Below are 19266 nucleotides of genomic sequence, written 5' to 3'. Positions count from 1 at the left end.
TAAAGCACTTAGCCCAGTGCTCAGGACACAGTAAGCCCTATGTAAATGTTAATTATCATCATCATTATTATTATTTATTTATTTCCATTCATACTGACTCTGACTACATGGAGATCCATGCAATCAAAGCCACTACTGATATTGCTCTTCCAGTTCTTATATTTTTCCATTGAAAAAAAATCCTATTGGTCATTAATTACTACATTATGCTATTCTACTATATTACTATACAACCATTTCTTCAGTCATTCTCGTTATTTAAGAGACACTTAGGCGGTTTCCTGTTATTATAAACATTACTACTATGAACATTTGCACACAGATTTTGAAAATACTTTGAAATGTTTTCAGTGTATATGCTCAATGATGAGATTACTGGGTCACTGGGTATTATCGTTGTTGTAACTCATCATATACTACCAGATTGCTCTTCAGAAAGTTCCATTCATCTGCAGTGCCATCTGAGTTTACCTATCTTCCCCCAAATAACTAAGCACTGAGTTTTATAGTTTTTGTTGATTCTTGCCAACTTAATGGCCACCTTAAGTTTAAAGAGATTGCGTAAAAACTACAAATAAATCAATCTTTGGGACTTTCAAACTTTTCTCTCTCCTGAATCTGTCCACAATCCAATATTGGCTACGCTAAAGTAAAAAGTGGAAGACAACAGTTTGGGCAATGGATGCATTCGTAGGTTACTTCCAACTGTCAACTAATACAATAACGTGAAGGTCACCTTTGGTCTGCTTTTCTCCACGTACAATTAACCCCAAGGAACTGAGCACTGACTATCCATTTTTTTTTTATAGGAGAGTAATAAAAATAAGAAATGTGAATAAAAGAGCAAAAAAGTACATACAAAAAGGTGAAAATTAATTAGAAGTGGGTGCCTCTAGTTTCCTGAAGGAAGAATATATAACTTTGTTATTCCCTCCCCCATCTCCTAGAGTACGCTCCAAGCATCCTCCTCTGCTTTCACCACCTAAAGCAAAAATGTATGTTTTCTTCCACCTCCCCTTCCCCTACCCTGCCCATTTTGTTACAAATCCTGAGATTTTAAGCAAAAAAGAGACAGAAAATCAGATTTCTCTTTCAACTTTCAGGATACAATATGGAATTCTAGAAAACTTCAAAAGAGAATTATCTCAGTGCTTATCTTATGAGAGATTCAAACCTCAGAAACATCATGAAAACAGCAAAATACACAGCCAATTTTCAAGGAAGCAATACAAATGATAATTTTGTATCCACTGAACAATACTACAGAGATAAGAGGAAAAAAAAACCCTTGACTTCCACTAACTAAACCATTTTAAAAAGCTACTCCCTCTTCCAGATGGACCCAGATCTAAATCACATTTACAATACATCCATTCACTGCCAATTGTATGTACTCAAGAATTTTCAAAAATTTCTAAGAAATGTCTTCAAATGTATAGATTAATCCACATTTAATTCTTAGTGTGGATTATATAAACCTCGCCATCAGAAGGCATACAGTTTCCAAGCTATTAAAAAAGAGGATAATTTTCCCCCATTAGCATTCATCGGCCATCTTCCCTTTCTCTGAATTTACCTGAAAGTATTTTCTTTAAACTTAGAATCATCTTCTGCACTGAAGCCAACCACTATTACAGCACCAAAGGAGAATTTCCTTATAAATGTAAAACTAAGAATCACCAAAATTATATATATATATATATATATATATTATATATATATATATATATATATATATATTATATATATATATATATATCTAGCCCAGCTTCTTAGCCCTGTACCAGAACAAACTGGCAGCACAAACTACCTCCTCTCAGCCTACGGTGCTGGCGTGGAAACTGACAACATTTCTAATCCTTATTACTCCCCTAAGCTCAAAGAGTCAGCACCTTGGTGTTCAAACAACTGTTTGTTGTCCAAAACAACAGAAAAGAATGTTCTGCTTCCCTACGAAGTCCTTTCTCCCTGGTTCCTCCTCCTCCTCCTCCTCCTCAAAGCTGTGATTACCTTTGAGCAACTTCATGTGGGGAAGGAAAGGGTTAGTAAAGGGAGAAAGCAACTGGACAATGTGAACCAGGCATTAAACATAGATGTATATACGTGTGTGCGCGCATCTGTGTGTATAGACAGATATGCATGTGTATGCATGCGTGCATGTATGTGTGTATACATATATATACACACACATACATACACACATACAAATGCTTGCTACCATGCCTAGATGTCATGTGATCCTCACACCTTCAGAAAAACTCGGAAGAAATAAGCGGCCAGACTCAAAGTTTGTACAAGAACAGGGGAAGAAGAACAGCATGAAGCCCAGAAGGGCAGCCGCAGCCGCAGCATGCAAATGGCAAAGGGGCTGAATCTGCTAACCTTCCCGCAAACTGTGGTACGGGTCCTGGCATCCTGCTGAGTCAATGTCCTGCCCTTGCTTCAGCCCAATCCCCGAGAGTGGCAGAATTCCAGAGGCACACTGTAGGATATGAGTCTTCTCCTCCAGCATGCTGGAGGGGATTTTGGGCTCCAGAAGCAGATGGTGCAATAAGCCAGACTTCCCTCACCCCCTTAAAGAGGCAGTTTGCTGCTTGGAAAACGTCTGCTCACCACCACTTTCTAGGCTGCTATTTCATTTCTGCAAAGCAGTAAGCTGCCAGCTGCCCAGGCCTGATCACGTTTGGGGAAGGGGACACTGAAGGGAGTGCTTCTTCCAGTCAGGTCTCAGCCTAGGCAGCCACCTCCCTCTTCCACCCAAATTTCAATAGCAAGCACCGGGCTGATCTCAATGAGTGGAGCTGTGCACACTGGAAGCAAGCAAGGGTCCCATAGAGAAGCTGCTCGTAGCAACCGACCAACCTCATTCACCCAAAATAGTAAACACAGTTGGTTTCTCTGCTCAGAACTTAAAGACTTCTGCCAGACAGGCAGTATCACATGACTTGATTCACTTCTCCTCCTCTTCCTACTTCCCCTCCCCATGCAAAGCAAGGACAAAACTGGGAAGCAGGTCCTTTCATGCCATTTTACCTTTTTATTCATTTTGAAACCATTTCAAAATGTTTGCAACTAAATGATGCCAAATGAAAAACATTGTACATTTTACTCTTCCAGTCAAAGCTCTTAAGCTATCCTCACACCTTCCTCTGATGGCCTTCAAAAGCTTTACTGATGAAGCCACTAAAAAGCAAGAGAAATAACTCAGGGGTCTGATCTTACTAATAAGATAGACACCAGGAGTCTTGACTACACTTTTGATGGTAGCAAAGAACCAGAGAGAAAACAGATGTGCAGAGATTGCCGAGTAGCTACAAAATGGTGGTCCATGAATGTAATGGAGTATTATTGCACCCTAAGAAACGACAAATATGAAGTCTTTGGAAAAGCACGGGAAGACCTCTGCAAACTGATGCTGAGTGATGTAAACAGAACCAGGCAAAAATAGCTCTACACACACAATGATAACATAAATGAACAACAACAAAAGGGTACAATGAGTAATAATAATGAGTTGTAGGAGGGTAGATATTTTTCATCTCTCACTGCACAAATGGGTGACTATGAGCAGGAAATACTGCAAACACTGTCAGCAACAGTTGATGTATTTGTTAGCTTTGCTAAATTGCTGCTTTTTCCTTTTCTCTTCTTGGAGATCACTGACCTTGTCAGTCAGTAAATTTTTATTAAATGCCTCCTATGTGCCAGGCACTATGCCAAGCAAAAGACATCCCTGCCCTCAAGGAACTCACAATCTAATAGGGGAGATAACAAGCGAACAACCATGTACAAACAAACCACATACAAAATAGATAGGAAATAGTTAGGAAGAGAATGGCAGAGAAAAGGCAGGAATTGACCTAAGCTCTCCCACATTCCCCTTCAAACAACTCTAAATAATGCCTCAAAAAGAATTCTGGAGTGGCAGAACCCACAAAAGGATGGAGTGAAACAATTTTCTAGTCCAAGACAAATTAGATGCTTGGCAGGAAAGGTCAATCACACCAACGTGAGAGAGGAGCACAGTCTAACACAGCAGCAAACCAGCAGCAGGCCTCAGGGCACTGAATCAGCAGTGGAAATGGTGGTTTCTGGAACTCTCAGCCCACAAAAGACAGTAAAGAGATCAGAGAACTGGTCAAAAGGAGATTACAGGGGATCCTTTTGCAGGCACTGAATGCAGGACTCTGTTGCATTGCCAATACTCGGATCTGGGCTGAAGTTCCAGGAGGTAGTCCCAGGGCAAGGAACAGCACTAGTAAACCAGAGCTTGCAGCTGCAGGACAGCAGGGACCCCAGTCGTAGTTCCAGGAAGGAAAAGACTGCTTGTGGTCACTTATAGACCAGAGCATAGGCCAGAAAAGTAGTAAACACACTTCTCCTTAGAGCATACCACTTTGTAAAATCAAAAACTTGCAGGTTCCCACTAGCTCTGAAAATAGCCACACAAAAAACCTGAAGCTTGGGACAGTGCCCCCTCCGCCACGGAAGCACAGCCCAAACTCAACATAAAATTAAGTCAAGGAATAGGTTGGGAAAATGAGCAAACAACAACAAGGAATCTGACCATAAAGTTACTATGATGATCAAAAGGGAAGGGAAGATCAAAACACAAACTCAAAAGAAGATGACAAAGTCAAAACTGCTACATCCAAAGCCTCAAAGAAAAATGTGAATTAGTCTCAGTCCCAAAAAGAATTCCTAGAAGAACTCAAAAAGGATTTTAAAAATCAAATAAGAGAGGTAGAGGAAAAACTGGGAAAAGAAATGAGTGATGAAAGAAAATCATGAAAAATAAATCAACAGCTTGCTAAAGGAGGCACACAAAAAAATTACTAAAGAGAACACCATCTTAAAAAACAGAATATGCCAAATGGGAAAAGAGGAACAAAAATCCACTGAAGAGAAGAACTCCTTAAAAAGAAGAATGGGCTAAACGGAAAAAGGAGGTACAAAAGCTCACTGAAGAAAATAATTCTTTTTTTTTTTTAAAGGCAATTGGGGTTAAGTGACTTGCCCAGGGTCATACAGCTAGTAAGTGTCAAGTGTTTGGTCTGAAGCTAGATTTGAACTCAAGTCCTCCTGACTTCAGGGCTGGTGCTCTATCCACTGAGCCACCTAGCTGCCCTGAAGAAAATAATTCCTTAAAAATTAGAATTGGGCAAGCAGACTCCAAGAGACAACAAGAAACAATTAAACAAAATTAAAGAATGAAAAAATAGAAGAAAATGTGAAATATTTCATTGGAAAAACAACTAACCTGGAAAAGAGCTCAAGGACAGATAATTTAAGAATTTTTGGACTACCTGAAAACCATGATCAAAAAAAGAGCCTAGGAAATATCTTTCAAGAAATTATCTGGGAAAACTGCCCTGATATCCTAGTACCAGAGGGCAAAATAGAAATGGAAGAATCTATCACCTCCTGAAAGAGATCTCAAAATGAAAACTCCCAGGAAAATTATAGCCAAATTCCAGAACTTCCAGGTCAAGGAGAAAATAATGCAAGAAGCCAGAAAGAAACAATTCAAATATTGTAGAGCCACAGTCAGGATAAAACAAAATTTAGCAGCTTCTACATTAAAGGAGCAGAGGGCTTGGAATATGATATTCCAGAGAGCAAAGAAGCTAGGATTACAACCAAGAATCACCTACCCAGCAAAACTAAGTATAATCTTTCCCGGGGGGGGGGGAGAAGGGGAATGAGGGCAGGGAGAATGGACATCTAATGAAATAGAGAGGACTTTCAAATATTCCCGATGAGAAGACCAGAGTTGAACAGGAAATTAGACTTTCAAATATAAGACTCAAGAGAAGCATAAAAACATAAAATGGAAATAGAAATAATAAGGGATTTGATATGGTTAAACTGTTTACATTCCTACACGGGAAGATGATACTTGTAACTCCTAAGAAATTTCTCATTATAAGGGCCTTTGGAAGGAGTATACATAGACAGAAAGCATGGGTTTAAGTTGAATATGATGGTGTGATACCTTAAAAAAAAAAAATTAAGAGGTGAGAAGGAGAAATGAGCTGGGAGAAGGGGAAAGGGAGATGGAGAATGGGGTAAATTATCTCACATAAAAGAGGTGCAAATATCTTACAGTGGAGGGGAAGATGGATAGTGCTTGAACGTTACTCTCATCAGAATTGGCTCAAAGACAGAATAACATACACACTCAATTGAATATAGAAATCTATCTTATCCTACAAGAAAGTAGAAGAGGAAGGAGATAAGAAGAGGGGGAGGGACTGATAGAAGGGAAAGCAATTGGGGGAGGCAGTAGTCAGAAGCAAAACACTTTTGAGAATGGATAGGGTAAAAGGAAGAGAGAGAATGGAATAAATTGGGAGTGGAGAGGATGGAGGGAAATACACAGTAATAAATGTGAAAAAAAATTTACAGCAAGCTTCTCTGACAAAGGTCTCATTTCTCAAATGTAGAGAACCGAGTATAATTTGTAAAGAGTCATTCTACAATTGATAAATGGTCAGATATGAACAGGCAGTTCTCAGATGAAGAAATTAAAGCCATCTATAGTCATATGAAAAAATGCTCTAAATCACTACTGATTAGAGAAATGCAAATCAAAACAACTCTGACATACCACATCACATCTATCAGATTGGCCAACATGACAAAACAGGAAAATGATAAATGTTAGAGAAGATGTGGAAAAATTGGGACACTAATGCATTGTTGGCAGAGTGGTGAAATGATCCAACCATTGTGGAGAGCAATTTGAAACTATGCCCAAAGGGCTATAAAAATGTGCATACCCTTTGACCCAGCAATAGCACTTCTAGGGCTATATCCCAGAGAGATCATACAAATGGGAAAAGGACCCACATGTACAAAAATACTTATAGCAGCTCTTTCTGTGGTGGCAAAGAATTGGAAATTGAGAGGATGCCCATCCATTGGGGAATGGTTGAACAAACTGTGGTATATGAATGTAATGGAATACTATTGTGCTATAAGAAATGATGAACAGGCTGACTTCAGAAAAACCTGTTAAGACTTGTATGGACTGATGTTGAGTGAAATGAGCAGAACCAGGAGAACGTTGTATACAGTAACAGCCATGCTGTGCGATGACTAATATTGATAGATTTAACCCTTCTCAGCAATACAAGGATCTAAGAGATCTCCAAAGGCCTCATGTTGGAAAATGCTATCCACATCCAAAGAAAGAACTATGGAGTTTGAATGCAGATTGAAGCATAACTATTTGCTCTTTTTTTCTTCTGTTGTTTTTTGTTTCCTCTTTCTGGTGGTTCCTCCTATTGGTTGTAATTCTTACCTACAACATCACTAATGTGAAAATATGTTTAATAGGAATATATATGTATAGCCTATATCAGATTGCGCGCCGTCTTGGGGAAGGAGGTGGGGAGGGAGAGGGAGAAAAATTTAAAAATCAAAAGCTTATGGAAGTGATCGTTGATAATTCAAAATAAATTAATTAAAAATAAAAAAAAAGAAAGAAACGATGAGTGAAATGCTCTCAGAAGAAACCTGCAAAGACTCCCACGAACTAAAGGAAACTGAAATGAGAACTAGAGTAACAGCAACACTGTATGATGATCAACTGTGAATGACTTAGCTATTGTCAGCAATACAATGACCCAAGACAATCCCAAAGGACTCATGAGGAAAAATGCTATCCACCTCCAAAGAAAGAACTGATGAAAGTCTGAATGCAGATCAAAGGATACTTTTTTTTAAAACTTTCTTTATTTTGCCTGGGTTGTTTTTTTTTGGTCTGTGTTTTCTTTCACAACATAACTAATATGGAAATATGCTTTGCATGACTGCACATGTATAACTTATATCAAATTGCTTGCCTTACTTCTCAATGAGGGGAGAGAGAAAGAAGGGAAAGAATTTGGAATTCAAATTTTTCAAAAAATGAACTTTAAAAATTGTTTTTACATGTAATTGGGTAAAAATAAAATATAAAAAAGAATGCTCTAAAAATAATAATTAAGAGAAAGAATTATGAGGGGTTGGGGAAAGCTTCTTGTAGAAAATGGGATTTTACTTGGAACTTAAAGGAAGCCAGGAGGCAGAGATGGAGAGAGTATTCCAGGGATGGAAGACAGCCAGAAAAAATGGCCAGAGTCAGGAGATCAATATCTTGTTCGCAGAACAGCAAGCAGGCCACTGTGAAATGAACTGAAAAGTACACAGCAAGAAGTAAGGTATAAGAAATCTAGGAAGATGGGAAGGGCTGGATTATGAAAGATTATTAACATCAAATAGCAGATTTTCTATTTGAGCCTAGGGGTGATAGGGAGCCATGACATGGTCAGACCTTTGCTGTAGGAAAATCACTTGAATGGCTGCATGGAGGATGGACTGGAGCAGGGAGAGAATAGGGTCAGGAAGACCCCCCAACATGCTATTACAACAGTCCAGGCATGAGGTGATGAAGGCCTGAACCAGGAGGGTGGCAGTATCAGAGAGAAGAGGGCATATCTGAGAGATGTTGCAAAAGTGAAACTGACAGACCTTGACAACTGATGGGATATGGGGGAGAGAGGATTCGAGATAGTGAGGGGTCCGGGATGACACCATCTGGCTGTGAGTCTGATGAACTCAACAGTAATTAAAAAGTTGGGGTGGGGGGCTTAAGAGGAAAAATAATGAGTTCTGTTTTGGACACGATGAGTTTCGAGATATCTACTGTACACCCAATTCGAGATATCTGAAAGGCAGTTGGAGATGTGAGACTGGAGGTCAGCAGATTAGGGCAGGAAAGGTAAATTTCATCAGCATAGAAAATGGTAATTAAAGCCATGGGAGCTGATGAGCTCATCAAGTGAGGTAGTACAAAGGGAGAGAAGAGGTCCAGTACTACTGTGGAAGGGCCAGATTACAGACAGCATAATCCCATAAAACACAACAGGTTTCCTGCCTAGGCACCAGCTTCTTAGGAGAAGAAGAGAAATGTCATTCTGTAATAAACAAGTCTCCTGCCTTTGAGGTAAGGGAAGATATCACCATTCCCTCTCTCCCGGTCTCCTGTCCCCAGGAGAAGGACAAACACAATTTTATCAAGCACCAGGGAAGAGGGGAAAGGCCATTCTATCAAGTCCCTAGCAAGGTCTCCTACCTTAGGGGAAAAAGAATAATACCATTTCTTCAGCAAACAGCACTTGTCCCCTAGGCTAAACTACTATCCAAGGCCCAGGGAGAACTCCACTCTGAGGCCAAACTTCAGACAATGAAAGCCAACCTGAATTATTCCTTTATGATTAACAACAGACCTGCCCTCACCCTCATCCCAGTGATTCTGACCCCTCAGCTGTCATTATTCAAACCCTGATCTCTGTCCCCTGTTGCTCAGTCCCTTGTTCCCACCCCACTCACCCTGCTGCACTTCAGTGTCCCATTCTAAATGGACTCACCTCTTCAACTGTGCTCTCTGGAATGCCTGCTCCATAGACAACAAACTTGCTTTCATCTTCAATATTTTTTCTTTTCCACTCCTTCCATCTTCTGGCTCTCAATAAGACTGGGCTCCCTCATGATGCCCCTTGCCCCTCTCAGTCATGTCATCAGAGCTGGTAGACCAGTAGGAAACACCAAATCCAGTGGGAAGCAAAGACTTATTACACAAAGAAGAACTTCAAGGAGCCGGGTCCAGTCTAGAAATCAAGAGTCGGGTTGCGGCAGATTCTATGAAGAGAGAATGAACTCTAGGCCCTGCAGCGCCACTGAGATGGCCTTTGCCACAACTGCATGCTACATGGATAACTCAGCCCATTCTTCCTTTAGGTACTCTGTATTGGGGGAGAGTGAGCCCCAAGTCTGTGAGGGGAATGTTTTGTACCTGTTATTCTTATTATGCCACCTCAGTAAATGCTTTCTGCTAAGAATTAATTGTGTTTATGGGCTGATTGTTAATAGGTGTGAGCTCATGAACTATAGCAGTAGTAAGTAAGGGTGCCCCCCTTCCCCCACAGCATTACCCCTAGAATGCAAAGGTAGCAGCTGCCCTCTGGGGACCCGACTCACTGGAAAATGTGAGTGCGTGTGAGTGCAAGCTGGAGGAATAACCCAGAAGGGGCGTTAACAATGCTCTCAGTAGAGAGGTGGGGAGCAGGGACGTGGAATACGGTATACACAATGTCAAAAGAAGTCACTGTGCTAGTTGGTTTTCTTCATGCTTTACCAGTTTTTTTTCTCTTTATTGTTAATAAGAAAAGATTTAATTCTGAAATGGGAAGCGGAAGGAAAGAGTGTTAAGGGCAAATTCAACATTACAACTCTGTTATTTTGCTGGTATTGTTGTTTTCTAAGAAGAGATGGGAAGTACAAAGGTTAAAGGGACGGGAAAGGAAAAACATCAACAACAATCTGAAATGTTCTATTCCCAGTTCCAAATATTATGACTGAAAATTTTGAATACAGCACCCATGATTACATGATATAGTAAAATCGGATAGAGAACCTGGAAAATTTTTGTGGACTGGTAATTATTTTTATCTTGTCCATAAGACACAAGCATGCCACAATTAAGATTGGTAAGCTAAATACTTTGCTTTCTCTCCAAACTAAAATATCACAAGCACCAGGTCTTTGTTCTGAGGGCTAGCTGTGAATATGTGGCCCTACTGCTAACAAGAGAGCAGACTCCTGCCCAAATGTGATGGTCTTAACAAAGATTTACTTTAAGATGTACTTAACAAAGCTTCCTCAACACAACAGAATCAAGAAAATGGTGTTTGTTATTCTCCAGTATGGTCTATGTACTCCCACTACACAAAGACCTACCTGAATGGAAAATAAGAGTAGAAAAAAATCTGTTTAGCATTGCTAAAAAACCTTTGGTTTCATTTTACATGTATTCACAGAACAGTTTTCTTGTAAAGTTACGCTCAGAAGTAACATTCCTTTAGATTTCTTAAACTGTTAACATCTGCCTATATTACATGATCCGGTAAATTAAATCAAAACCACCAAAAAGACCCATCGGGTCACGAGTCTTTCCCAGAAGCCCCAGCTCTTACTGGTATTCTGATACACTGCTGAAGAACAAAACCAAGACTGGGAGGAAGAAGATCGAAGGGAGGAGACCTTTCTAAACAATTTTTTCCTCTTCCATCTTACGGAAGAAGGCACAGCAACCATTTGAGAAAAAGCATAACAGACTGTTCCTTTGAGTCAAAGCTAATACTCAAGCTAGTAAGGAGCATTTCTGCTCTCTCCCCTGTTCCATATACAGGGATCGTTTCCCTGTTCCTTTGTCCCCTACACTTTACGCCCTCCAATAACTCCAAAACAAGTTTGAGGCAAGTACTCAGGCAGAGTAAGACACAAAGAGCCCATCCTATCCTCCCCTCCTAAATAACTACAAGCCTTTGGTAAACAACATGCAGATTGCTTCTTTTGTGCAGAGAAGGAAAGTTGAGGAGGCTAGAAACTGAGAGGAATGGCACAGTAGTTCGTAGCAGGCCTATCATGTACAAGAAATCCATTCTTTCTGACAGCCAATAAAGCTCTCCACATTGCAAAATAGCAACAGAAGGAGAGCGGCAGCCTGGAAATATTCTTAGAACTCTCAAAAAGCATTAAGAGCCCTTCCCTCTATGGCTGCCATGCCCTCAACTCCCTTATTACTTTCTTGTCTCCCCCTCTCCAGACTAGGCCCATGCATTTCAAACCAGTTGGTGGCAAATCCCTGCATTATTTATCCTCACACACACCTGCTCATCTATCTTCTCTTCTCTGCACCCTTGTACTCCCTAGCCCTTAAATTTTACTGCCTTCCAGTAACTCCAAAACAACCTAGGAGCTGCTTGTGGAGTGTTTCCCACATGGAAGATGGTCACTGCAAAGAGACAGAGACAGAACACGGTATGCTGTGTATGAAGAACAGTTAGAAAGGCCGATTGATCACAGAGGGCCTGAAAGGTAGGAAGGTGTGAGACGACGGGAAAGGTAGGTTGTGGTCAAATCACGAAGGGTATTAAGCGTCAAAAGAATTTTGTTTGTAGAACAGGAAGTCTCAGAAGTCAAATGAATAGGGGAATGATATGGTCAGATCTGCACTTCAGAAAGTCATTTGGCAAGAACTTAAGGCAAGGAACCCATAATGATAATCTGTGGGTACGGAGGTACCTTCCAAATAAAGAGGGGCTGAAAGAAATGGAGCAAAATGAAGGAAAGAGCACACAAACTCCCATCTCCCATGCCTTTGCAATGACCAGCCTCCATGCCTGTAACATACTCTATTAGCAGCTCTCTCTTAGAATCCCTAGTTTCTTTGAAGATTCAGCTTCAGTGTTAGCTTGCACATCAAGTCTTTCCAGAGTCCACAGCTGCTAGTGCCCTTCTACCACAAAATCACCTTGTATCCATTTCACGTTTCTGGAAAAACATCAGTCCACATCCCAATTCTAAAGAAGGTGATGTCAAAGAACATTCAAACTACTGAATAATTGTACTCATGTCAGATACCAGCAAGCTTACGCTTAAGATTCTGCAAGCTAGGCTTTAGCAACATATGAACCGAGGATTATCAGAAGTGCAGGCTGGTTTTCAAAGAGGCAGAGGAACTAGAGACCAAATTGCCAACATTTGCAGGATTAAGTGAAAAATAAAGGAATTCTAGAAAAACATCTATTTTTGCTTTACTGCCTACACTGAAGTCTTTGAATGCGTGGATCACAACAAACTGTGGCAAGTCCTCAAAGAGATCAGAGTACTAGATCATCTTACTTGCCTCCTGAAGAACCTGTATGGCAGACCAAGAAGCAACAGTCAGAATCAAACATGGAACAACTGATTGGTCTAAGATTGGAAAAGGAGTATGACAAGGCTGTATGCTGTCACCTTATTTATTTAACATATATTGCAGAGTACATCATGTGAAATGCCAGGCTAGACAAATTAAAAGTTGGAATTACTCTTGCTGGGAGAGATATCAATAATCTCAGTTATGTATGATACCGCTCTGATGACAAAAAGTGAAGAATTAAGAAGCCTCTTTTTTTTTTTAAAGCTGGAAACAAAATTATCTGTATTCACTAATGACATGATAGTTTACTTTGAAAATTCTAGTTAACAAAAAAAATTCCACAAGATTTTGAGTTCCAAATTTTCACCCCATCTCGCCCCTCCCCCCACCCCAAGATGGCATGAATTCTAAATACCCCTTCCCCTAGTCTGCCTTCCCTTCTCTCTCTCCCCGCCTTAAGAAGTCTCTTGATGAGGGTGAAAGAATAAAGTATAAAAGCTGGCTTGAAACCCAACATTAAAAAAAAAAACAAAAAAACTAAGATCTTGGCAAATGGTCCCATCACTTCCAGGCAAATAGAGGGAGAACTGGAAATAGTGTCAGATTTTATATTCTTGGGCTCAAAGATCACTGAAGACGGCAACTGCAGCAATGAAATTAACCTTGACTATTCATCGGAAGGACAAATACTAAAGCTGAAGCTTAAATACTTTGGCCACATAATGAGAAGACAGAACTCATTAGAAAAGACCCTGATGCTGGGAAAGATTGCAGGTAAAAGGAGAATGAAACAGCAGAGGATGAAATGGATAGAAGGTGTCACGGAAGCAATGACTATGACCTTGGACAGACTCAAGAGATGGTGGAGGACAAAAGGGCCGGGAGTGCTACGGTCCATGGAGTCACAAAGAGTCAAACACAAATGAATGACTGAACAACAACAACCCTCATTTGATGAGATAACAAACAGCAACATGTTTTCACCCTTGGTGAAATGTAAGCTTCTTATAGGTAGAGATCTTGACTTTTGTCTTTGCATCTGGTCCAAAGTAGTTGCTTGATCAATGCTTTCTGGCTGTTTGACCAATCGATATATTTTATTTACATATATATCATTAGCCCTAAAGAATTATTTAGTCAATTTAGCTTGGAAAACACCGTTCTACTGTGAATTAGAAAGCAATTTGGAACTATGCTGTTAGAGTTAGACAGCTTAAGTTTCCACAGGTAGAATAGTGCAGAGAGTTATAAAAAACGAGTCAAGGAAGCAGTTACACTGCAGGTGGGCCTGGGCTTAGCCCAAAGCTGATGGTTCCAAGAAGACCCCAAAATCAAGATAAGAGCATGCGTAGTGAACCTCAGGCATAGCTAACTTCTCCGCCCAGGGTGAGGGTAGAGGGCAATAGCACAACAATAGGGAGGGAACAGGGGGCATTCCAGAACAAATGTAACCTGGAAGGAACAGACCAATCTAGACCGGGAGGTTCTGAGCCAAATTTAACTGCATTAATGCATGCTTGCCCTTGCACTCGGGCCCACCCCTCCTGAAGAGGGGCAGAGCCAGCTTCTGGCCAGAAACGTCTGAATCCTCTGGACTTTCTCTGTAATAAAATTTCTTGATACTAAATTTTAGGTGTCTTGCATATTTCTAACAATGCCTTAAAAGTCATTAACCTGTTCATACCCAGTGATACCACTACTAGGCCTATACCCCCCAGAGATCAAAGAAAGAGGAAAAGGACCTATATGTACACAAACCTTTATAGCCCGGTGTTTTGTATTTGGGTTTTTGGTTTTTTTGTTGTTGTTGTTTTTGTTGTTATATCAAAGAACTGGAAACTAAGGGAATGACCATCACCTAAGGAGTGGCTAAACAAATTACGGCATATGGAATATTTGTGCCACAAGAAGTGACAAAATGGGCAGTTTTAGAGAAACCTGGGAAGACTTGTAGTAAATGATGCAGAGCAAAGCAAACAAAAGCAGGAGAACAATTTATCTAATAATAACATAAAAAAACCTGGAAAAATTTGCAAATTCTGATCAATGCAATGACCGACTAAAATTACGGAGGATGGCTAAAGAGAAAGCAAAGCCAGTCATTTCTGCAGCTTCTGTCTCTTTTTTGAATGTTGAGAAGAGAACAAAAAGCAGACCTAGCAAGATCATTCTGAAAGTCGCTGAAATGTCCAAACTTCAAAAAGAAAAGGGGCCGCACGCAGCAGTGCCCTCCAATGGCACGGACAAGGCCTTTTTCGTTCCACTATGAAGTTGCAAATGGCTTTTGGTTTTGGCATTTATGAGTCAGAATCTTAAAAACTAGAAAAAGGATGCGCTTCTCCAGTTCCCATACAGAGTAGATAGCATTCACATTAAATACCTAAGAGAACACACCAGACACCTGACTAAGCTGCAGACCATTCGCAATTTGGGAAACTAACAAAAATCTTTAGCATTTTAAGGCATGAGCTCTCTTGGGGTTCCCAAGAAAGCTATAAGCCAAATTCAAATTCTGAATGAGTTTCACGGTTCTAAAAACAATGGACTATTTACATACACACACAGAACTCTTAAAAGGTGCCCAAACACTATTTTTCATTAAAAAAATAATTACTAAGTGATGCAAAGAAGGCTCTCTCACTTAAGTATAGCATTAGCTCATTTTAGAATGTTTTATTTTCTGTGAAACATATCTAGATGCTCCAATCCCACTGATGAGATATCTTTAGGATAGGCTGAGCTAAGAATTACTTAACCTAACCTGAGTATGTAACAGTATGGCCAAGAAACAACAAGTAACTTTTATATAGCATTTACTGTGTGCTAGGCATAGTACTGAGTGCTTCACACAGAGTATCTCATTTGATCCTCACAACAATTCTGCAAAGTATGTGCTCTTATTAAGCCATTTTACAGACAAGGATACTGAGACAAACAGAAGCTAAGTGACTTACCCAGGGTCACACAACTAGCATCTGAGGTCAAATGTAAACTCAGGTCTTCCTGACTCCAGGCCCAGTGTTCTATCCATGGGGTCACCTAGCTGCCCTCAGAAGGGCACAACAAGGTCCAAAATTCATCGTCTAACACTTTTGTGGATGACGAGAATTAACGGGAGAAGCATCCTGGCACAGTGGCTAAGGATCCCGTCTCAGAGTTGGGAAGACCCAGGGTCCTGTCTCTGCTATGCCCTGGTCATGTGACTTTGGCAAGGCACTGAACCTATCAGGACTAATCTGCACCAAAGAAATATCAGCTTCTACCTCCTCCACACCAAGAAAGTGTTCATCTAGACTCCTCCCATGCCTCCCATGTAAAATTCACATCTAGTACACACGACTATCTTTGCTCCTGGGAAGGTAAAGGTACAGGCCATGGTTAGCACTGAACCGTGCATGGCAATGTCCTGGTTTCTTGGTTAGGAGACCCTTTTACTTCCATTTGGAATTTGCGCAAGGCCCCTGCTGCTTACACTTTTGCACAGAACAGTAGAAAACAGTGGACTCTAGTCTGTTCAAAGGTGGAGTTCTCAGCCTTTTTTGTATTCAGGGGTGAAGTTCTCAGCCTTTTTTGTATCACATACGCTTTTGGCAGTTTGATGAAACCCAGAAATCCCTTCTGAAAATAATCTTTTTAAATGCTTTATGTAGTATTACAAAGGAAACCAATCATATTAAAACAGAATTATAAAAAAAAAATGTAAGCTGATGATTAAGAACTTCTAATCTAGAGCTTGCATTTAAATTACATCTTAATCAGGTTCTGGTTGATCTCCCAAGCCTAGTTAAGCTGAGTGACATGGGGCACATGGCAGTACTACCAAGAAGTAACCGAGCAACACAGTGCTTGTAGTATTAGCAAAAAGGCTGAATCAAGCTTAGCAGGCAACCCACCATTCAGATCCATCTTAAAAATCTGGCTCAAAACTGGCCTTCTAAAGATGCTTCTAGCAAAGCCCTCCTTTGATGCTTCACTCCAACCTGGAGAGGACTCTGGTCTGGAAGGCTGGGCCAGTAAAGTACAACCTCTTCAGGAATGGGCACAGTGAGAGGCTCTAGCAGTCAGTCAGCAGGCAGACATTAAGAACCTACTATATGCTAGGAACTGGAGAGATACGGAAAGGGGAAAGATAGTCTCATTCAAGGAGCTCACAAGTCCAATGCAGAGACAGCATACAAATAACTCCATACAAACAAGATCCAGACCGGACAAAATAAAGATAATTATCAGAGGGAAGGCACTGGAATGCAACAGAAAGAGAAGAGGCTTCTGGAAGAAGGTGAGATTTTAGCTTGGAAAATTGGGATGTGGAAACAAGGATGAAAAGAATATTGTCTGAAGACCCAGCCTTGCTAAGGCTAAAGAGGTTCAGCGTGAAATTGGCTTAAGGGGGATGCACTGTTCAATCACATCAACTCCAAAGGCTAAGAGAGGCCTGGTGAAAGGAAAACTCACAGTCATTTCTGGATTTCCTCATGAAATTCCCCAAATCGAGATCATCTCCAACCATCTTTTGTCCCTAAATTCTTACCTGAGCTGCAAATTTCGACTTTGACTGCAACGTGTCTGCCGAGGCTACAAGCTCCCTAAGGACGAGAATGGCAGTGACTTGATTTTTGTATCTTTCCTCCTCATTCCATCCACTCTATGCCTAATATGGTGTCCTGGAGAATGGATTTTCTTTTTTCTTTCTCTCTTTCTTTCTTTGTTTAGGCAATTGGGATTAAGTGACTTGCCCAGGGTCACACAGCTAGTAAGTGTCAAGTGTTTGGTCTGAAGCTAGATTTGAACTCAAGTCCTCCTGACTTCAGTGTTGGTGCTCTATCCACTGCGCCACCTAGCTGCCCCAAGAATGGATTTTCAATACACTGTTAACTGATATTCACACAAGTGTACACAGAGTAAAAGTGAGAGCTTGATATGTTTAAAGTTTAATTAATTAAAGGCTAATTAAAAGGAGTATGGCCCATGGTTACATATCTTCCAGATATTTCTTTTGCCTTCTGCCATATGCTCAGCCAGTTATTAGATCCACAATGTCAAGGGCAGCTTACCTTGAGTACATACATGATGATGCCCACTAACTTATGGTCATCCATCCAGGCTTTGCTTCAACTGACCACAGCAGATTAGCTGAAGCCCCAAACTCAGAAACAATTTGGCCAAACATGATTTCTAGATCTTTCTGTATGGCTATCAATACTTCTCAAACATCTACAGTACATGTTTCAAGAATGCGGGCCCTTATTGCAGTCTTTACATTCAAAGAAATTGGTTTTTTGTTTTTTTTTTAAATGTTTTAAAGATACTATGTGAGGGCAGCTAGGTGGCGGAGTGGATAGAGCACCAGCCCTGAAGTCAGGAGGAGCTGAGTTCAAATGTGAATTCAGACACTTAACTAGCTGTCTGACCCTGGGCAAGTCACTTAACTCCAGTTGCCTCCACCCCCCCAAAAATTAAATAAAAATAAGATAATACCTGGAAATCTTTCTTCAACATTACTATTAAGCAGCTAGCCTATTTCACTAGCCATAGAAGCAAAAATACCACATGATAAATAACCCATTACTCCAGAAGATGTGATTTCATCACATGCCCTTCAACAAGCTAGATCATAACCCTCCCGACACCTCAGTCAGTGATTTCATGAATTGTTGTGGCCAAAAAAGTCACTTGCCAGCCAACCTCTCAGCACCTCTCACTCCTTGGCTAGGTTGGCCCTCAGTCCAAAATACACACTTTCCCATACTAATAGAGGCTGTCAAAGCCCACACTCCACCGGCATTGCCTTCAAAAACCCCTAGCCACCCCCATGCCACAATGAGACAGAAGAGTGAAACAGTACAAAATAAATTATAACCTATGTGCATTACTGCCTAAATTACTATTTGGTTTTTGTAGTGGCTTCTGGTCAAAAGCAATAAAGATCCAACCTGATTATTTTAATGAGTTATGACTAGTAAAGATTGTGGTCATCAGATGCCTCATTCCCTAACTGAAAGTAACTGTGGAATTGCACTATCTCAGAACTCGAATCTACTTCAGTGAACACCTGATCCAAACCATACCTGAAAACAAAAAAGGCCCTCTTCTCCAAAAGGCGGCCATCCAGCCTTTTCAAGGAAATTACCCATCAGTCTTTTTCTAACTTCAACTTAATAGTAAATGTTTTACCTTACTGAATCAAAATGTTCTTACCACACAGAATTTTCCCCAAGCCTCAGTTCCTATAAAAAGACCCCATATCGTTGAGCATTACGCACGTTTCTAGGAAACCTCTAACATTCTGATAACAAAGGATCAGCAGACAGAAAAGCAGAAGAAAGTAAAATCCCACGGAAGCAGCTATGAACATCATAAAGGCAAAGGAATCCTATTGGGAATTCTGAGAACCCACACCCCACTACCTCAGTAGCAACCACACTTTATTGAACAAGTTCTGATTGTGGCTGTTCAGTCTTTCCAGTTGTGTCCGACTCTTTGTGACCTCATTTGCGTTTGTCTTGGCAAAGATA

At 40.6% G+C, this 19266-nt stretch overlaps 1 protein-coding gene across 3 annotated transcripts in view; it reads right to left on the bottom strand.

The window, feature by feature from the left end:
* The window catches only part of MRTFA (myocardin related transcription factor A), a 185627-nt gene that overhangs the window by 91419 nt on the left and 74942 nt on the right, over nucleotides 1-19266 (bottom strand). Inside the window, exon 1 of one of the 3 annotated variants that reach the window (XM_027872626.1) lies at nucleotides 2383-2512. The exons of the other annotated variants lie outside the window; for them this stretch is intronic. Coding sequence (XP_027728427.1) covers nucleotides 2383-2512 — 130 coding nt within the window. Of the gene's footprint in view, nucleotides 1-2382; nucleotides 2513-19266 lie in introns of those variants that run through there. 3 annotated transcript variants of the gene reach the window in all.

The sequence above is a fragment of the Vombatus ursinus genome, unplaced genomic scaffold (genome assembly GCF_900497805.2).
Source record: "Vombatus ursinus unplaced genomic scaffold, bare-nosed wombat genome assembly UNPS02003292.1, whole genome shotgun sequence".
In the NCBI taxonomy this organism is placed as follows: Eukaryota; Metazoa; Chordata; class Mammalia; order Diprotodontia; family Vombatidae; genus Vombatus; species Vombatus ursinus.
This window is presented reverse-complemented; position numbering and strand designations above follow the sequence as displayed.